The sequence below is a fragment of the Micromys minutus genome (assembly GCF_963924665.1).
Source record: "Micromys minutus genome assembly, chromosome: 1".
Lineage (NCBI taxonomy): Eukaryota > Metazoa > Chordata > Mammalia > Rodentia > Muridae > Micromys > Micromys minutus.
In genome coordinates this window covers 71,353,460-71,373,400 of record NC_137969.1, presented here as the reverse complement: position 1 = coordinate 71,373,400, position 19,941 = coordinate 71,353,460, and the positions used below count along the sequence as shown (strand labels likewise).

The 19,941-nt window shown below is 44.4% G+C and overlaps 2 protein-coding genes across 3 annotated transcripts in view; both read right to left on the bottom strand.

Moving 5' to 3' along the window:
• Positions 1–19,941, bottom strand: part of NOS1AP (nitric oxide synthase 1 adaptor protein) — a gene marked incomplete at both ends in the record, with an annotated part of 262,475 nt that overhangs the window by 54,928 nt on the left and 187,606 nt on the right. Inside the window, 2 exons of one of the 2 annotated variants that reach the window (XM_080920099.1) lie at positions 1,598–1,671; positions 17,288–17,380. In XM_080920099.1, the coding sequence (XP_080776225.1) occupies positions 1,598–1,671; positions 17,288–17,380 (167 nt within the window). The remainder of the gene's footprint in view (positions 1–1,597; positions 1,672–17,287; positions 17,381–19,941) is intronic. The other variant, XM_080920098.1, reaches the window with a different exon arrangement.
• On the bottom strand, positions 5,701–7,750 carry HSPA6 (heat shock protein family A (Hsp70) member 6). Its single transcript, XM_080940419.1, is given in 2 exon segments — positions 5,701–7,423; positions 7,426–7,750. Coding segments are annotated over 2 exon segments (1,935 nt in total). The 5' UTR covers positions 7,715–7,750; the 3' UTR covers positions 5,701–5,777.

Below are 19,941 nucleotides of genomic sequence, written 5' to 3'. Positions count from 1 at the left end.
TTGAGGTTCAGGTGATCTATGACCTCTTCTGGCCTCTATGGGAACCCATACCCATATGGGACGCAAACACAGATGCTACACATTCATTTAAAACACTGGTTTTCTTTTATAAAGCACACACTGTAGTAGTTTGTCTATTTATATCTTCTAATCCCAGCTCTGATGCAATCTTAAAGCTTTTTCTCATCAATCAAGTAGAAAGTAATTGTTCCCTGTAGTGAATTACCATAACTTATGTTAATTTTCATAGAGTAATTTAATGCATTCATCCACCCACCTATTGCACATTTATCAAGTGCCTCATATGGGCCAGGCGCAGGCTTGACACTACATATGCAAAGATGAACAAGCAATAGTTCCTCCCTTAAAGAACCTTACAGTCCAAAAGCAAGGGTAATGAATTAATTATGTAATGAGCAAAAACCAAGTTCTGATAGCACATTGACACAACTATTTCAAGAAGCCACACCCACTTCATCATCAGATGAATGGCAATAATTTGAGGATGGGCAAAGGCAAAAATCTAGCTCTGGGTCTCCAAAGTCTCCTCCTGCTGACTAATTTCCCAGTGGAGAAACAAGGAGGTGGACCTGTAGAATCCAGGACAGAAGAAGGCCATATGTCAGGGGCATGCCATAGTTCCTGGAAAAGCTCTAATTTTGTGTACTACTGTTAAGGTTTTCTCCTCTCTAGCAAAGAACATTTGGGCGACAGTTATTCAACTTCTGTGGGGGTGATACCAATCTAATTGTGCAAGCAACTTCTGAGTGTGTGTCAGCTCAGTTTGCTATAATGGCACACTTGTATACTGGATGGCTTGCAACATTAATAATTTATTTCACATAGTTCCAGAGGTTGGGTAGTTTAAGATCAAGAGACTGGCAGTCTCAGTGTCTCATAAGTGTCTATTTTCTGGTTTAGACATGGCACCCAAGAACCCTGTTCTTGTATGATGACGGGGCAAGCTAAGAGCTTTCTGGAGCCTCCCTTATTAGAGCATTAATCCCAACAACTACCTTCATGACCTAATTTTCTCAGATACTCCACCACCACCCCCAAGGGCTCTCAGCTTGGGGGTTACTATCTTCACAGATGAATTTTGGAGGACCATAAGCATTGGGGATACACAGGGTACTGGTGGTTTCATTTGGGACATTTTTTTGTCACGTGATCCAAACCTCTTCACTATGTTCAAATCCTAAAGAGGATGAAAAGTGGAAGAGACAGCGCCTGGGAAATTGGAAGTATGGGGAAGAGATAACTCAGTTATCTCGCTTCTCACGATCAATATCTATGCAATTGTGGAATTTCAAGTAGCACAAAAATCAGCACAAATTGAAAAGGCCTCCAATTACAATGTGGCCATTTGAATTAAATACCACAGAGAAAACCAACCCCCAGGGCAATTCATGGCCAGAAAACCTTTTAATCTGAAAGATATTTACATCTACAGAAGAAGTATCGGGTCTCAGAAGAGAAAGGCATAAATCCTTTATTTAACTTGGTCTGCACCCACCGGTTCATAAGAGATGGCTCCAGGAGATGGTAAGGGTCCCTGGAGCTCAGCATCCTCTTGAGCGCCGGGCAGGGCTCTTACCTGTAGATAGGGTCCTGCATCACCAGCATCTTGCTCTCATCCCACGTCCACTCCTTTTTCTGCAATAAAAGAAGCTGTAAATGAATAAGTTAGGCTTGTCCTCAGGACAGAACCAGGGCAAGCAGTATGCTACTAATGCATATGCAAACAGATGCATTTCGCTCCTGGCTTTTCCCCTCTAAGAGGCTCAGAGCTGACTGCTTCAAGACAACAAGTGGAAAATGTCATGTGTCTGGTCTGATCAGTTTCCTCCAAGCACTTTAAGAAAGTGTTTCTTCAGACACAAGAGGATGGGCAGGAGCACAGAAGGCCTCATGGGAACACAGGTAGACTCTAACTTTCCTTAGAGAAATTAAAAAGACGAGGGGAAAAAAAAGAGGCCATATATCTATCCAGAGGTGTGAAAGAGAATTAAAAAGAGAGATGAAGTTGAGGATAAAAGTTCATGATGTGTAGAGGATGCTGTTAAAGGCGAGTGGAATGTAGTCCCAGCCTCCTCTGGGAGGGGATGGGGACTTATCCTATGTGTCAGTAAGTTTAACGAGGGCCTTTGTGGGTACTCATAAAAGGATATTCCTCTGGCTGTGATCAACCGTCAGTGACAAGAGAAGCATAGGAATGAGTAACCTCAGACTGGAGAGCCTGAGGAAGACAGCAGTACCCCAGGACGAGGAGAGAAGCAGGTCAGCAACCAGCCCCTTCCCTCTGGCCCGACTCCGCCACTGAAGGGAAAGCCCTGCTTCATCCTTCTGGTCTTTTTTTACAGAAACATAAAGTTGTCCATGACACCAGGGAAGACTGGACTCATCTGTGAACAAAATGACTTGGAAGAGCAGGGAAAGACTGCATTAATGAATGAGGTCTTTTAGCAAGGTGGAGTTTTAAAAAGGAGGTCCACTTTAAATAGGCTTGCCACTTTCAAGACATGGGATTTGGAAGCTCTCTGGGAAACTACAGAAGGCCCAGAAAGCAACATCAGAAGCAAGCAGCTATAATACGCTCTCTCTCTCTCTCTCTCTCTCTCTCTCTCTCTCTCTCTCTCTCTCTCTCTCTCTCTCTGTCTCTCTCTCTCTCCCCCCCTCTCTCTCCCTCTCTCCCTCTCTCTCACTCACTCCACACATATTTTTCCCCTTTAAATTCTTTTGTTTGAGAATCTCATACATGTGTGTAATGTGTTTTGATCAAATCTACCCATTTTTCTCCCTTTTACTTTCTCTTCTATCTTCTGCGTTTTGCTTCCAGCATCATATGTTCTTTTATTTAAATCAACTGAGACCACATAGTGTTGCCTGTATGGGGTAGGTATTGGATCATTTATGGGAGCAGGAAACTGACTCTTCCTTTTCTGGAAGCAATCAAGCTTCTCAGCTAAGCATGGAACTTCATGAGTCTCTACCCCATCCATACTGGGAATGGCTGGGTTGATCTTCTATCAAAAGTCACAGTTGTTGACATACACTCTCTTAACCCTGGAAGATGTAACATCAATCCAATACTGGAGGGAGATTTAGACTGCATTACAAGCACTCAGTATTAATCAGTTTAAACAACTTTTATAACAGCTACTCATTACCCTCCAACATTCTAAATGGCCTGTCTACAACAGCACACAAAGGGGAGATTAATTTTTTTAAGAATCCTTTCAAACCACAGCTTTACACCAAGTCCCATGTTTGCAAATAGCCCTTACTGGACACATTTTCCAAACTTTTTGCTACCATAGTTGGTATTGTGTGTGTGTGTGTGTGTGTGTGTGTGTACAACATTTGTTCCTGCTTCTTTGAAGTAATCTGGGGTCTGATCAGCATGGTAGAAAAAAATTTCCTTTCTCTGTTTTTAGTCATGAAGTCATGAGCCCATCAAGTTCACCCCATTCCTTAGTTGCCTCTAACCCTACAGATACACTGGATCTGGTTCCCAGCTGAAACTCACAGGCATTTTCAAGGTTCAAAGTCCAAACACATGGACACCTGTTTTCAACACACGAAAGTTTACTGTGAGCACTACTTAAAGAGCAACATATAATATGCTCAATACATGTGATTTGATTTAGAGGTGGTGACATTTTTATGTCACGAACATTATACCACATCTATAGTTACAATAAATTCTGCCTGCACTTTCAACTCAGTCAATTTGCTTCTGAGCCCCTCTGTCAGGCTTTAGTTGACTGTCAAAGTTTTTGGTTCTAACATTTCTATTTGTATACCAAGTTCTTATGTTTCTACTTTGTACTTTCTTTTCTATCTGTTCAAAGACAGAAGCCAGACATGATGGCATATGCCTAAAATCCCAAGCATGTAAGAAACAGAGGCAAGAGAATTTACTGAATCCAGGAGTTATAGATCAGCCTAGGCAATATAGTAAGGCACAAACACAAAATGAAATTAAAAACAAGAGATTCTGTGATGGTTCATAAAAGCATGTTTATGACCGTCTTCTTATAAAGTCTTTGTGAGGTAACTTTAACATATCTGGCATCCCTTGTTAACATCCACTGATTACCTTTTGCTCTTCCGCTCAAAGTGAGGTTTTTCTGTCATTTCTATATCTTCAGAATGACTATCCTAACTACATAAAAGCTCGCTGAGATGTATAGCCCTTGGGTCTGGTTAATTTCAGTGTAGGATGGTTTTTATAATTGGGAAGCTTTTTATAATAAAAGATTATTTTTTTAACTGAGATTTTTCTTATTCCTTCTATGGCAAATGACTTTCAGTTGAAACCCAGAATCTTTAAACTATTATAAGACTTGAGATTAATTGAAAATTTTGTTTTAATATTGTCCCATAATAATGCCCCAAAAGGGGAAAGAGAAAGATACCATGTTGCTGGGGGGGGGGGGTGTTTACCCACTGGCCTCTGCAGACACCCAAGAGCACTTCCTGTGGTTACTGCTGTCTGTGCAGTTCTGGCGGGCCATTGAGCTCACGGGAGGGGGGGTGAGGATGGGGGTAGGGGGTCTCAAGAGTGCTGTGCCTACTTCCTTCTTCAACTATTGCATGTCTACTCAGTCTCATTACTCCTGGGTAATGATGGGAGTCCAGGTCCCCGTTGACATCCACAGGGACTAAGGAGTGGGGGATGAGACTCTCATTGCCACTGGCTAAGATGAAAGTCCTGGCTCTCAGCCTTCTCTGATCATATTCTTATGTGATTACTCTAGCACATCAGTGGAGAAGTCAGGGCTCTACTTAGTTAACCAGGTTGGCTTTGTTGGGTGGGGCCATGAAGAACAGGTTTATTTTCTAAGCATTTGCCTGGAAGAACAGTTATACCTAACAGTGTTCTGCCTTGCCAAGCTGACCTTTGCTGCCTCCTTCGGGTAGCAAACAGCCTTGCTTGTGCTCCTGTGGCACACCTGGGTTGCCGGCTTCTCAAGCTTCAAGTCTGGGACAGACGAAGCATAAAGAAACCTCTGCCCACACCATCTAATTTGTGGTTTCTGGGCTCTGAGCTCCAGTAATGGCAGATAGTTTCTGTGACCTGCAGCATACATCTCTACTCAGAGTGGCTGTGGTGCTGAGAGAGAAATCAGGCACCACAGGGCCACGTTTCTTTCCTGTCCAACAATGTTCTTCCAAAGTCAAAGATAACCCTGGGAGGATTCTTCTTTGCAACTCTAAAGAATGCAACTAATCTGTCATTAAAAGAAAGAGAAAAAACAGCATAGAGCAACAAGTTCCCTTTTTTGGCATTCTGGGACAGGATGGTGGCAAGGCTGGGCTCCAGGCATCTTGTATGAATTTTACAGGGATCAACCAACACTGGCAGAGACCACAGAAACCAGAAATGAAATTTAGAAGCTATCCCCACCTCTGCAAAGCATATCCATAGAAGGAAGGCAACCTTTAACAATACCTCCACCTAATTAGTTTCCTTTTTCTGAAAATTTCCATTAAAATCCTCTCCTCTTCATTAAAAAAAAAATCTTTGCAGTGAGCCTTGGGCAAATCCAATAAATCCAGGAAGAGGGCAAGAATGGATTAAGGTAACTCACTGGGTTTGGGAGAGCCTCACCAGGGTTTTGCATATCCAAGAACCTTTAGGCAAACACAGGAGTTTGTTTTTTTGTTTTTTTGTTTTTTTTTTTTTTTTGCCAATTTAAATAGTTTTATTATTCCATATTACTTGTTTTGGGTCCCTGTGGAACAATGCTATACTCTCTACTTGGACTGACTTAATCCACTTCTTCAATGGTGGGGCCTGAAGTAGCACCACCAGATGGAGGAGCTCCACCACCAGGGAAGCCACCAGGCATTCCTCCAGGCATGCCACCAGCACTCTGGTACAGCTTGGTAATGATAGGATTGCAGACTTTCTCCAGTTCTTTCTGCTGATGCTCAAATTCTTCCTTCTCTGCAGTCTGGTTCTTATCCAGCCAGCTGATGATTTCATTGCACTTGTCAAGAATCTTCTGTTTGTCCTCATCATTGATCTTGCCTTGAAGTTTCTCATCTTCAACAGTTGCTTTCATGTTGAAGGCATAAGACTCCAGTGAATTCTTAGAGGAAACCTTATCTCTCTGCTTCTCATCCTCAGCCTTGTACTTCTCAGCTTCTTGGACCATGCGCTCAATATCCTCCTTACTCAAGCGGCCCTTGTCATTGGTGATGGTGATCTTGTTCTCCTTTCCTGTGCTCTTGTCTACAGCAGAAACATTGAGGATGCCATTGGCATCAATGTCAAAAGTAACCTCAATCTGAGGCACCCCACGGGGTGCAGGAGGTATGCCTGTGAGCTCAAACTTTCCAAGCAGGTTGTTGTCCTTGGTCATGGCCCTTTCACCTTCATACACCTGGATGAGTACACCGGGCTGGTTGTCAGAGTAGGTGGTGAAAGTCTGTGTCTGCTTGGTGGGAATGGTGGTATTGCGCTTGATGAGGACAGTCATGACTCCGCCAGCAGTCTCAATACCAAGGGAAAGAGGAGTGACATCCAAGAGCAGCAGATCCTGAACATTCTCAGACTTGTCTCCAGATAGAATGGCTGCCTGGACAGCTGCACCATAGGCAACAGCTTCATCTGGGTTAATGCTCTTATTTAGTTCTTTTCCATTGAAGAAGTCTTGCAGAAGTTTCTGAATCTTAGGGATTCTGGTAGAACCACCCACCAAGACAATATCGTGGATCTGAGACTTGTCTAGTTTGGCATCTCGAAGGGCCTTCTCCACAGGGTCCAGTGTGCCACGGAACAGGTCAGCATTCAACTCCTCAAATCGAGCACGGGTAATGGAGGTATAGAAGTCAATTCCCTCATAGAGAGAATCAATCTCAATACTGGCCTGGGTACTGGAGGACAGTGTGCGCTTGGCCCGCTCACAGGCAGTGCGCAGATGCCGGACAGCTCTCTTGTTCTCGCTGATGTCCTTCTTGTGCTTCTGCTTAAACTCAGCAATGAAATGGTTGACCATGCGGTTGTCAAAGTCTTCTCCACCCAAGTGGGTGTCTCCAGCTGTTGATTTGACTTCAAAAATTCCATCCTCAATAGTGAGGATTGACACATCAAAAGTGCCACCTCCCAAGTCAAAAATCAACACATTCCTTTCAGCTCCAACCTTCTTATCTAAACCATAAGCAATAGCAGCAGCGGTTGGTTCATTGATAATTCGAAGTACATTGAGGCCAGCAATAGTTCCAGCATCTTTTGTCGCCTGCCGCTGAGAGTCATTGAAGTAAGCTGGCACTGTGACCACAGCATTGGTAACAGTCTTTCCAAGGTAAGCTTCTGCAATTTCCTTCATCTTTGTCAGAAAAATTGAGGAAACTTCCTCTGGGTAGAAACTTTTTGTCTCCCCCTTGTATTCGACTTGGACCTTGGGCCTGCATCATTCACCACCATGAAGGGCCAGTGCTTCATATCAGACTGAACAACAGCATCATCAAACCTACGTCCGATCAGACGTTTGGCATCAAAAACTGTGTTGGTGGGGTTCATTGCAACCTGGTTCTTGGCCGCATCCCCAATTAATCTTTCTGTGTCAGTGAAAGCAACATAGCTCAGTGTGGTGCGGTTACCCTGGTCATTGGCAATGACTTCCACCTTCCCATGCTGGAAGACACCCACACAGGAGTACTTGGTGCCAAGATCAATGCCAACTGCAGGTCCCTTAGACATGGTTGCTTGCGTGTAGGCCCGACTGCGCTGACGACGAGACCTCACAAATGCCTGAGAGCTGGCTCCGCGTTCAATGAGCAGGAGTTTGTTTTGATTTTGTTTTTGGTTGTTGTTGTTTTGCCTTAAACCCAGTATTTTCCATGTGCCAGTAACATTCCCAGGACATCAGAACAGGGGTGTCTGTACCCCTCATCTAACTCCTCCACCTGATGCGTTTCCCACTCAGCTCTTCCAAAGAGAGATGTGGCTCCTGGTTAGCAGCCTGGTCAAGACAGAACTGAGTCTTCCAGGTTCTTAGAACCATGTTGGCCCCACTGCCTGAGACAATCCAGAACCAATGCAGTGCTGGGAATGGCTTACCCCAGAGGGAGCCACAAGCACAGCAGCCTTTTAACAGAAGAACATGGTGGGGTTTTGTTTCTGGATCACAGGGGATTAAGCATAAAGACTCTTGCAACATGTCACCACCCAGCTAAACTGAAGAAGTATTACGTCTCCTTAGTCTGAAATGGACTCTTATCAACTCTACTTTGCAAGTGTTTTAAAGAGAAATAGACAACAACATGAACTAGTCACTTTCTTCTCATTTTTCCAAATGGAAATACTGTCTTCATGGAAATAATAACATCATGATGATGATGATGAAGATGATGATATCATGATGATCATGATGATGATGAAACAGGAAGAGAGAAGAAAAGAGGGCTTTATGAGACTACAAATTAAGGTTAGTTTCAGGCATAGGCTAGAGAAGTATAACTGTAGCCAAACTGGTTCCACCATCTTCAGCAAGCCCACATAACTTCCAAGCTGTAGCCAAAGCCAGGCTCCTCCTCCCTCCCTTCCTGCTTACATAAATGCTTGAAAACAGGGCTTCTGTTCTGGGTTGCTGTAAGAATATTCTTCATTTTGCTCTCTCCATACTGGCCCAGCTGTGGTCTCTGAGAGAGACAGGAGATGAAGACATGAAGTAAGGGGCACAGGACTCTAACCCTGAAGCAGCACCCTTCCAGGTGCCTTCTGGGGACTGGGTGTTCTTCATAGCAGAGGAGGAGCAATGGACAGGGCTGCCTCTGGCCTCCTTCTGAAAGACCAGGATAAATCCTGACCTCCTAACAGGTAAAGTAGAAGACCCCTAGCAGGTAGAGTAGAGCCAAAAATGTAGGAGAACTGGTTCAGTGACTCTGTTTCAGGAACTGACAGACCATAAAACCATAAAAGTTCAAATAACACCTTATAAACAATCTTGAGAAACCTGGTGTTTCCCTTGCGATTCTTCATTGGTATTTTTGACATTTTCCAATGATGTACTCCCTCCCTTTTTGGTTGTGGTTTTTTGCCTTTAAAAACCCCTTCTCCAAGCCACTTAGGGTCAGACTCCTCTACCCCTGTATGGGATATGAGTCTCGACCCCAGTGCACTGGTTCATCAATAAACCTCATGTAATTGCAGCAAGGACGGTCTCTCATGAGTTTTTTGGGGGTCGTGTCATCCCGAAACTTGAGTGAGGGTCTCCCCTCTGCGGGGGTCTTTCATTTCCATGGAAGACATGTGTCACATGGCACCATCAGGACTGTAAGCATTCAGAGCAGAAGGGCAGGGATTAGCCAAGTCCCCAAAAGGTAACATTCTCCTCTCACTTGCTCTGCAAATGGAATGGAGTGGAGGCCAGGCTTAGGTACCTGACTCCATGCAAACAGCTAGCCTCAGCCATGCCCCATTCTGCAGTCCCCAGTGTATGACTCCTGCCTTAGATTCCTTGTCCCCTGCTTGCCTCCTAGAGCACTGCTGAGTCAAGCCCAGGGTTATTAGCCTAACCACCTCTCTAAATATCTAATTTCACAATCTGGCAGTCATCTATCTGCCTTTTCCCAGGTGCCACCCCATTTGACCCTCTAGGCCTCTGCCTGGCACTTGCTTCTTTTCAGACTAACAGGGCAGATCAGAAAGGACACAGAAAGAACTAATCTTTACCCATTTCAGTTTTTACTCTCAGATGTTTCCTAGTTGCTATGGGAGGAAACCCCATTGAGCCTTTTTTGTTTTGTTAAATTAAAAAAAAAAAGACTTCTTTATTTTATATCTGTGAATGTTTTGCCTACATGTATGTATATATGTATGTATGCCATGTACATGTCTAGTGATCATGAAAGCCAGAGGAGGACAATCAGATGCCCTGGAACTAGAGTTATAAATGGTTCTGAGCCACCATATAGGTACTAAAATCCTGGGTCCACTGCAAGAGCAACAGTGTTCTTACCTGCTGAGCCATCTCTCCAATCAAGACCTCCTACTGGCTTTTATTGTTTTGTTTTGAGACAGTTATTTCTTGTAACCTAGGGTAGCCTCCGACTTTTAAAGAGCTAAGGACAACCTTAAACTCCTAATCCTTCCTCCTCTGTTTCTAAAATACTGAGATTATGGGTCAGGTGGTTTGTGTGGTGCTAGAGATCAAATCTAAGGCTTTGTGCATGAGAGGCAAATACTCTACTCACTAAGCTACATCTCTGTCCCCCACTGATCTATTTAAATAGTTGACCTCTGCATAACACTTCCATCTACATATTAAAATTAGCCTTCACTTTCAAGATGAACCTGGAGGCTCTGTGGGCAAATGATTTCTCTCTAAGGCCCTTTAACCTGTTGTAAATTGTCCACCTTCTGCTTTTAAACCCTATTCTCTTTGTTACTTCTGGTGAGGAAATAAAAATGTTTTCCTCTCCATTGCCAGGAAGGCCTCACTTCCAACAGAGAGTGGGGATGAAAGGCACATAGTATTTCTGTTTGATGGCTGACTAGGGTACATTTGTGATACAGAGCCTTCATTCCTTTATGTACTGAATTCATGTCAAATCCTCTGTGGAAAGCTCCAGCTTTTTTTGTCTTTACAAAAGCTCGTATCAGGAACTATTTTGTGAGATCTGGTTTCAGGGGCTGCTTAGAAAAGTGGAATGAGGGGAAACAGTCAAGAGTAACTAGCAGCGTGTCCCTCCCTCCTTCTGAATGTCAGAAATGTAGATGGAATCTTGGAAACCCTCTCCTCAACCCAAAAGTAGAGAAGGAGTATTTATTGCAACGTATTTGTTATCCCTACTAGAGATCATAGGTAAGCACATGCTAAAGCCTGAAGTTTGGTATTATTCGATCACTGAACATCAATGATGACTTATTTTAAAATAATAATAAAAGGCCCAGCAAGGTGATATAAACACAGGCTATATAAACTCTGCTTGACATATTCTCCATCCTTTTAGGCAAACAGTTATTAGCCTGAGAATAAAGCTGTCTCCCATACTAAGAGTCGTCTATGGCTATCAGATAGCACATTTCAAACCTGAAGTGCTAATGAACTCCCACGGTGCATGGGACTGCTTATGTGGTTATTTTAAAACTAGCAGAAAATAAAGTCTTATACAATTCAATGGGAAGACACTTGTCTTCTACACAATGAACTGGGAAGACACCAATCTACACAATCCAATGGGAAGATACCCATCCCAGCTTTGGTCTGTGGATTCATATTCTTGTCCTGGCACGAATGACCTGGTGACCTAGCTCTCATCCTCTCTTGCCACATCTCATCAACTTGGGGGAGATCATAAAGCAGATTATTTCTGAAGTCCTTCTAAACTGTGTTTCTATGACTGTGAGAGCCTCCTTTTCTTACCCAGTTAGATCAGAAAGCACTCTTTGTTTCCATAGTAACACTACCACTTGGACAGAAAGATAATTGCCTTGGGAGGTGTGCTGGCCTTGTGATACAAGTTAAAGAGTGGATTTGGCAGAGGATGTAGGTTACTGGTAGAATGCTTGCCCGACATGTGTAAACTCCTGAGTTCAATCCTTGTGTCCGGAACACCAATAAATAGGGTGGGATAAGAGAGCATCAGAATGGTCTTCACATCATAGGGTGTGTGAGGATTTAGGAAGTATGAGTCCACCAAACACCACTAGAACAGCGTAGGTGCTCAATGCCAGTGCATGCTATGATTAGCTGCAGGTCCCATTATCATCTTGGATAATTACTGCTGTCACTTTGTTCTCTTTCTTTCTACCTTCCAAAGCAGATAAAATCACATGTTAGAGAAGACATGGTTCCTTCCCACGAGAGGCTTACACACAGCTGGAGAAAGAGATAACTTATTCTGATGTGGGGATGGGAGGAAATATAGCTCAGTGGTACAATATATGCCTAATAATAAGTGAGGTGCTGGCACCCAAAATACAACAAAACAACACTAATGCAATTTTCTAAGAGCTGTAAATGGACCTTATATGTAAATGCAGAACCATTAGAAGTAATTAATTTGGGGTTGGCAAGACAATTCAATGGTAAAGGCATTTGTTACCAACCTGCTCTCTCTATTTTTCATGTGTGTACGTGCACACATAAACATGCATATGTGATGAAAATGTTTTTAAGAAACATCTAATTTGGAGATGAGAAAATGGCTAATGTCAAATATGTTATGGAAGCGTAAGAACCTGAGTTTGGATTACTAGATGGATGACAGACAGACAGACAGACAGACAGATGATAGATAGATAGATAGATGGATGGATGGATGGATGGATGGATGGATAGATAGATAGATAGATAGATAGATAGATAGATAGATAGATAGATATAGATAGATAGAAAGACAATATACACATACATACACAAGTATAATATTTTTTTAAAGAAATAGCTACTTTAAGGCTGTAGAGATGGCTCATTCAGGAAAGTGTCTGGTGCGTAAGCATTAAGGACCTGAATCTGAATTCCCAGCACCCATAAAAAAGGAACCAAAAGCACATGCCTATAACATTAGTGTGGGGAAGGCAGAGGCAGGAGATCAACCAGGTGAAATCTATGAGTCCTAATATCAGTGAGAAACTGTATCTCAAAAATAAGGTCAAGAATGATAGAAGATACTCAACATTGACCTCTGCCCTCTATGCACATGTGTACATACTTACAAAGCATATACATACAACACACACGATACTACACACATTCTAACATACGCTATCTCTATACCTCCCTCCTCCCCCCCCCCAATTTCTCTCTTGCCCCTCTTTCCCTACCTGTGTGTGTGTGTCTCTAGTGAGAATAGACCATGTCTTCTCTAAGATGCTGTCTCATCTACTTTGGAAGGTGGAAAGAGAAAAAGCAAAACCAAAACAAAGCCACAAGCCACATGTGCATACCCATAATTCCTCTCTTCATCTGTCCTGTAGTTCCCAGAACATGGTGGATCCACAGTATTTGTTTATTAGAATGTTAAAGCCACCTGTCTTCAATGCTAATCTGTCACCTTAGTGGATCCCAGCAAAGTTAGTGGTTTCCTAAAGAAATCACATGGAACTGAGCTGTTTAACAGAAAAATCCCTTGGCTGATAATTAATCATAGGATTCTACTCCTCAGCAAATGGTAGTATAGTGTGATTCTGGGATTATAATAAACAACCATGATTAGATACACAGAAAAGATAACTACTTGGGCCTTCTTGAACATTGAAAATGATGTTCTGATTGGAAGACATCAAAGCAAAGCCAATTATCTTAGCAACTGAGCTTATGATACTAATTCGACTTAAGATTCATTATCTGCTGGCATCAGTTCAGGAAGAGAGCATTCCTAGATGCTTGTTAACAAAACCAAAAAGATGGGTTTTACCCAGCAATGAGATGGCTGCAGCAGATCCAGCTACTGCCCAAGCTAGTGGAATGTGTAAGAAGATCTGAGTCTCCTCGACAAATCCAACTAAAAAGTGATGCTTTTCTGATTTCGTGTGTGTGTGTGTGTGTGTGTGTGTGTGTGTGTGTGTAAAATGCTTGCACATGTCAGTCCAGGTATGTTATTCCTCAGGAGTTGTCAATCTTAGACTTTGAGACAGGGTCTATCCCAGGCCTGGAGCTCTACAAAGAAGTTAGGCTGGCTGCTGGCAAGGTCCAGGAATGCACCTGTATCCATTGCTGGGATTGTCCCATGCTCAGCTATATTCATGGTGGGGTGTGTCTACATGGCACATGTACATATATGTTTTGCATATGTCTAGATGAATATGTGTATATAATATCTGCTGTCGTACTCTATTGTTGAGGCAGTCTTTCTCTGAAGCTATAGCTCACTGATTCCAGCTTGTCTAGCTAGCCAGGACCCCTGTCTCTATTTCCCAAGTGTTAGGGTTACAGACAGCCATCATCCTTGTCTGGATTTTACCCATGTGTTTGGGATCTTGCCCCCCAGTCTTTACACCTAGACAAAAAGCTCTTTGTCCACTGAGCCCTCTCAACCACCATGCTCAGTTTCTTTATATTGGTTTTGGGGACTGAACCCAGTAATCTATCCGGTCCCTACTCAGCCTTAAACTGACATATTGATAGAAAAGGTCAATGGCGTGACAACCTAAAGAAATTCCTGAAGATGTCATTACATCTCACTGCCAATTTCTTCTGGATTTCAAGACCTCCCAGTACACACCAATAGCATGCATTAATCTAGCTAGTCAAGAGCCATGAGTAATGAAAGCATTCTAGAAATATCCGGCCATCCAGGAAAGTGCTGAGCTCACGAAAACATCCCTGCCCTCCTAAAGCTCACTAAGAGGCAGGAAGCCCCTTTAAGCGATGTCTCCTTTGGTGGGAAGAACTTCGCCATTGATCAGTTACAGATAGTTTGAAGACAAAGAGGAAGCTGGATTGGCTGTTCTGTGATTAGTTATAGATAGTCTGAAGACTAAGAAGAATTCTGGGAGTTGTATGACCTCAGAGTGTCATGGTATGGCCATCCATTAGCCTCTGGGGTCTGTCTGCTTTCTCAGGGGCCCTTTCAGTTGTCAGAGGCTTATGTACGTTCAGGTGACCTGGATTTATATCCAAGCCTTAAAAAGCATAGCTCCACAGCTTGTGCTGAGATCTGAACTGAAAAATTTACAAGACCCCCCCCCCCCCGCGCACGCCAGCTCATTACTTCATAGTTAAAGGCTCAAAATGAACTGCTCAAAACATATGCCAGGAAGGGTGGTGCCAAGATTAGAACCCAGGTCTTCTCGCCTCTGCCAATGGTTCCTTCCAGCATGTCATACCGACCCAGTGAAACCCAAGATGCACCTTGCAGGAGAGGCAACAATTCAGCACCTTACAAGCTAGTTGCTGAGTACTGTTCAGGAATGCCAGGCTGCACATAAGCTGTACTGCTGCTCTGCCTATGGTTAGCTGGCAGGAGGGTCAGGCCTCAACCATGGTGACCAGTCTGGCAACCACCGAACATTTACATGATAGCACAGCACGCCCTCCTCAGCTCTAAGAGAGAAAGCACGTATGCCCGAGCACGGTGGCAGCGCTCTCGGCTACTGGGGCTGTCATGTGGGAAGCAGATGACAAAAAGGCTGATTACTGCGAATGCTAATGCGCATTCATCTGCCCGAGGCGGCAGGATCTGCACACGGTGATTAAAGGCATTATCCACATCACAGCCCGGGCCTGAAATGGACACCAGGCGTGGGCGGAGGAAACGAGATAGGAGGCTCCTCTTTCCCAAGCGAGCATGGGAAGAGTCAGATCTAGGACTGACCTGCTACACAGCCTCCTTCCTGGGGCAGAAGGGCAAATGATAGAGATTACCAAGCATGCAGCTTCCGAGCGAGCGAGTCATGGGTCCCCAGAACTCCCTCAGGACATGCTCTAGCTTAGCTTTCATGTACTTAGGGAAAGAGGGGATGGCTTTTCTCCCAGCATCCTGCCACCCTTGTCAGAGTGGGATCTGACCTGTGTTCCAATACCGGATGGAGCTGGCACCACACTCGGTACCTGATACAAGGGGTGGGGGTGAGATGAGAAATAAGATGATCCTTGAAGGACAAAACCTGAAGTCACTTCATCATGGACGATAGCAGCAGTGTACTAAGTTATCCAATGGGAACGTAACAGTTGCCAGAGGCCTAACTGGAAGTAATATGCACAGTAGGGTGGTGGGGAGATTTTGGGAGTGTTAGATGAACGGAAAGAAGTCCTGGTCAGAACTGTCAAGTAATCTTGAAGGATCGTGTGATGGTTTGTATATGCTCAGCCAGGGGAGTGGCACTAATAAAAGGAGTGGTCCTGTTGGAGTAGGTGTGGCCTTGTTGGAGTATGTCATTTTGGGTATGGGCTTTAAGACCTTTATCTTAGCTGCCTGGAAGATAGTCTTCCACTAGCAGCAGCCTTTAGATGAAGATGCAGATCTCTCAGCTCTGCCTGCACCATGCCTGCCTGGATGCTGCCATGTTCCCACCTTGATGATAATGGACTGAACTTCTGAACCTGTAAGCCAGCCCCAATGAAATGTCTCTATAAGACTTGCTTTAGTCATGGTGCCTGTTCACAGCAGTAAAACCCTAACTAAGATATATAGTATCCCAAAGAAATGGCCATGGTGGCTGAGGGAAGGCTGTTTGTGACAAAGAGTGTGAACACATCCTGTCACCAGGGAAATATTCAGAAATGGTTTTATCAGTGGAGGTGGCTGAGCCACCAATTCTGCTCATGTAAAAAGCTGAGAGAAGCAATTTAACACACAAAGGCAGAAAGAAACCAGTCTCCCTGAATCAGGCACATGGGCTATGCTGGTTTCTCCAACTCCAAAAATATTTCTTACTCAAGAAAGCATCATCTCACTTATCATTTTAAGCCCGGAGACTTCACTGGCATCTACTTGCTTCATCAACTTTCTGACTCAAGAGCTCCCCAGAGGTAGATGCTCTAGCCCTCTCCATGGCTCTGCACAACGTGCAGATATAAGGTGGCAGAGAGGAGGCACTAAGGATGCCCCTGTGGCATCGGCTGTCAAAGAAAGCCACAGTTCTCATAAGCTGGGGCTGCAGTGCAGTGGGGCTGAGTGTTGTTTCAGGTGGCTGTCTTCTCTCCTGTGCTTGAAACTTGTTACTAATTGCAGGTTGATCTCTATCCAAAGCATTTAACACTAGTAAGTCTCACAGTTCAGAGGGTTTGGGTAGGGGAGGCTATGCTGAGACTTTTTATAGATTTGACCAGTCTGAAAATGTGAACTCTGAAATGTTTCCACATCAAAAACTTATTGAGTACCAAAATGACACCCCAGTAATGCCAAATTCTGAAGCACGTGGGATTTCAGCTGAGAAATGTTCAACGTGTATCTCTTAATGTTGACGTTCTTCCCAGTATCAGGACTCAGACCAGCTCAGGAGGCTGAAGCAGGAGACCTACAAATTCAAATCGAATCTAGACTGCAAAGTGAGATCCTATCTCAACACACACACACACACACACACACACACACACACACACACACACGCGCGCGCGCGTGCGCGTGCGTGCGCGCGAGCAAGCACACACACACAAACTTAAATAAATGGAGAAGAGGTTTAAAGATGAGGATGCTGTGAAATGACCCACAGGCTGAGTTACTGAGACCCAAGTCTCACTAGGCCATTAGTCTCTGCCTCACTCCCTGCTCCAGCTGGGGCTTAGCAACATGACTGCTAGCCTAAGAAGAGAGCACTAAATAATGTTCTAGAAAGAAAAGCTATCCTGTGCCTTATTTGCCAGCTTCTGGTTCAGCCACTCACCTTTTTCTTCTTCTTCAGAATCACTTTGACACCATCCACGGAGACCATGATGCTTACTTTCTTCTTCTTGATGTTCTTGGCTTTAAACTCATACTGCAGAGAGAGAACAGAAGAGTGGATTATGTTAGACCAGCCCATCTTCGGGGTCTGCCTCCGGCCTGGCAATACGGACTGGGGAACTGTGCAGTCTGTGGCATACCTCCTCTGGGGAGGTAGGAGCACACGGACAACTGGAGGAAAGTTCCGGGGAACCCTGAAGTTAGAATAGGGGCCTGAGTAGTCATCAGTTTCCAGTCATCACCTGGGCCCAAAGCGAGAGACCCAAAACATCCTAAGAACCTAAACCATTCCAACGAGATACAAATAACAGCCTGTTTTGAAAGCCTCCTGTATACACCAAAGCCTTCCCTCAATAAGCCATCCTGCCATTTAATGACTGTCAGGCAAGTACCTCTCCTGTCTAACCAGATGCTTCTGACCCATGCCATTCCATCCCAAGTGAAGGATAGGGCCTTCACACCAGAGCATTTTACATAAAGAACAAACAAACAAACAACCCTGAAAATTCTAAATTATTCTCCGTGAGTTTCATCCCCACATCCTTCATCTGTGGGTCAGTCTCTAAACCTCCCCACAGTCTCATCAGGGTGAAAACTGCCAAGCTGGAAGGTACTGGGAGGTGGGGGGGGGCAGACCAATTATATGCATGTAGCTCACGTTGCCTCATATCTCTGTTTCCCCTCGAGTTTGAAGTCCTGGACAGGCTGTTCCAACCACCAGTCTGCACTGCTACAGAGAACTCACTCAGCCTACACCTCAAATCTTTCCACTCCATTTCTCCAATCATAACCATCTTTTATGCTTGTACAGATGTTTCTTTCTAGTTGGTCTAATTCATCATCTTCCTTAATGAACGTCATTCTGAGTCCTCCTCCAGTTTAGTAAAAACCATTTGAGATGCTCAAAGCCTGTAATTCCAGCACTCAAGAGGCCAATGAGGAAGGGCTGGCCTGAGTTTGAGGCCAGCCGGGTTTACACAGTGAGCTCCAGGCTCACCTGCGCTACAGAATGAAAGCTTGTCTCAAAACACCAAACCAACAAAAACATATACAAGCATTTCCATTTGGTCTCCATCTTAGTGTCACCACATAAAAACAATTTCCATGGGACGTTCTCAATCAAACATGTATAATACAGACTAAAGTTAGTAGTCAGCAACCTCAGACCCAGAGCCAAGACCTCCTACTATGCCACCATCCTGGCTAAAGGCACCTAGTTCCTCGATGAGCTCCTGAAAGTCAATTATTTCAACAGTGAGTATGTTGATAGGAATCATGCTGGAAGAATGACATAACCCACATTGTAAACCTCATTAGAATCAGACAGAGCCTTCCTTCCCTGGCCATGCCCTCTCGCAGTCAGATGTCAAGGGATTTGCAGGTGGGGATGTGGCTCAGTTGGAATAGTGCTTGTCTACCATGCAGGAGGTGTGGTGGTACACACCTCCAATTTCAGCACTTGGGAGCTGGAAGTAGGGTAAACAGAAGCCAAAGGAGAACAAGTTGAAGCCAGACTGGGTACCTAAAGCCACTGGCCGAGCAAACCTAGTGACCTGAGTTCCATCCCTGGGACCCACATAAAAATGAAGGAGAGAACCAACTCCAGTGAAGTTGTCCTCTGACCTCCATATGCATGCAAACACACAAATAATACATGTAAGCAAACAAGCACGTTCCTATTGCCTATAATCTGTCCCTTCCACCAAATTTTTGGGAATTGCTCTGTTGTTCTGCATATATGCTGATACCTCTTAGCTACCTGCTTCTTATAACTGAAGTCACATATCATTCTTCTATTATTAGCACACCTTATGGATCACAGCTCAATAATTTCTAGGTGTCAACACCATATATCACGCAGTCTGATGACCCCCGTCCCCCAAGCCCGTTCCACCCTGTCCAACTGCTTCTTATCATGAGGGCATGGCAGAAGGGAAAACCTAGATAGCAATTCCACTGGAGACAGGGAAAGTCTACTTCAGCTGGAATCTAAGCTACCGGGGAAGGACAGGAAAGAAGAGGTTGTATGTGTATGGAAGAACAGGATGGAGTCCAGCTTGGGACTAGATCTCAGCTTCATAACACAGTGCCGTCTGGCTCTGCAGTGTGAGTCCCGGCTGTGTGTAGAACGGGACCTGCTTAGCAGGCACCTGGGGAAGGACGCCAATTCCGTTTCTCTCTCGACTGCAGCATTCTGCTCCGCTGCAGACTGGATGAACTAAAATGACCTTGAGTAAGAAAACAGCCATGGCAAGTCATAATACAGCTGACTTTGGCCTTATGCCGACCGGGAGAGGTGACCAGCCACAGTTCCCGACCACACCTGCATTTACCTCTGCTTACTTGAACTTGAATAAACACACCTCCCAGCTGCACCCCTTTCTGAACAAGTTCTGAAAGTTAAGGCTGTTCCTGAAGCCATTCTCATGCTAAAGAGGCATGCCAATAAGCTCTGGCAGAAGCTAGGAGCACAAGAGCTAGAAAGACCCAGGGAAGGGTAAAACATGGCTGACGGAGGTCAGTCTCAACTGCGTTCCGTCTTTGGTTTCCTCACAGATGTCACTCTCACATTCTCTTACACACTTGCTTTTTTAC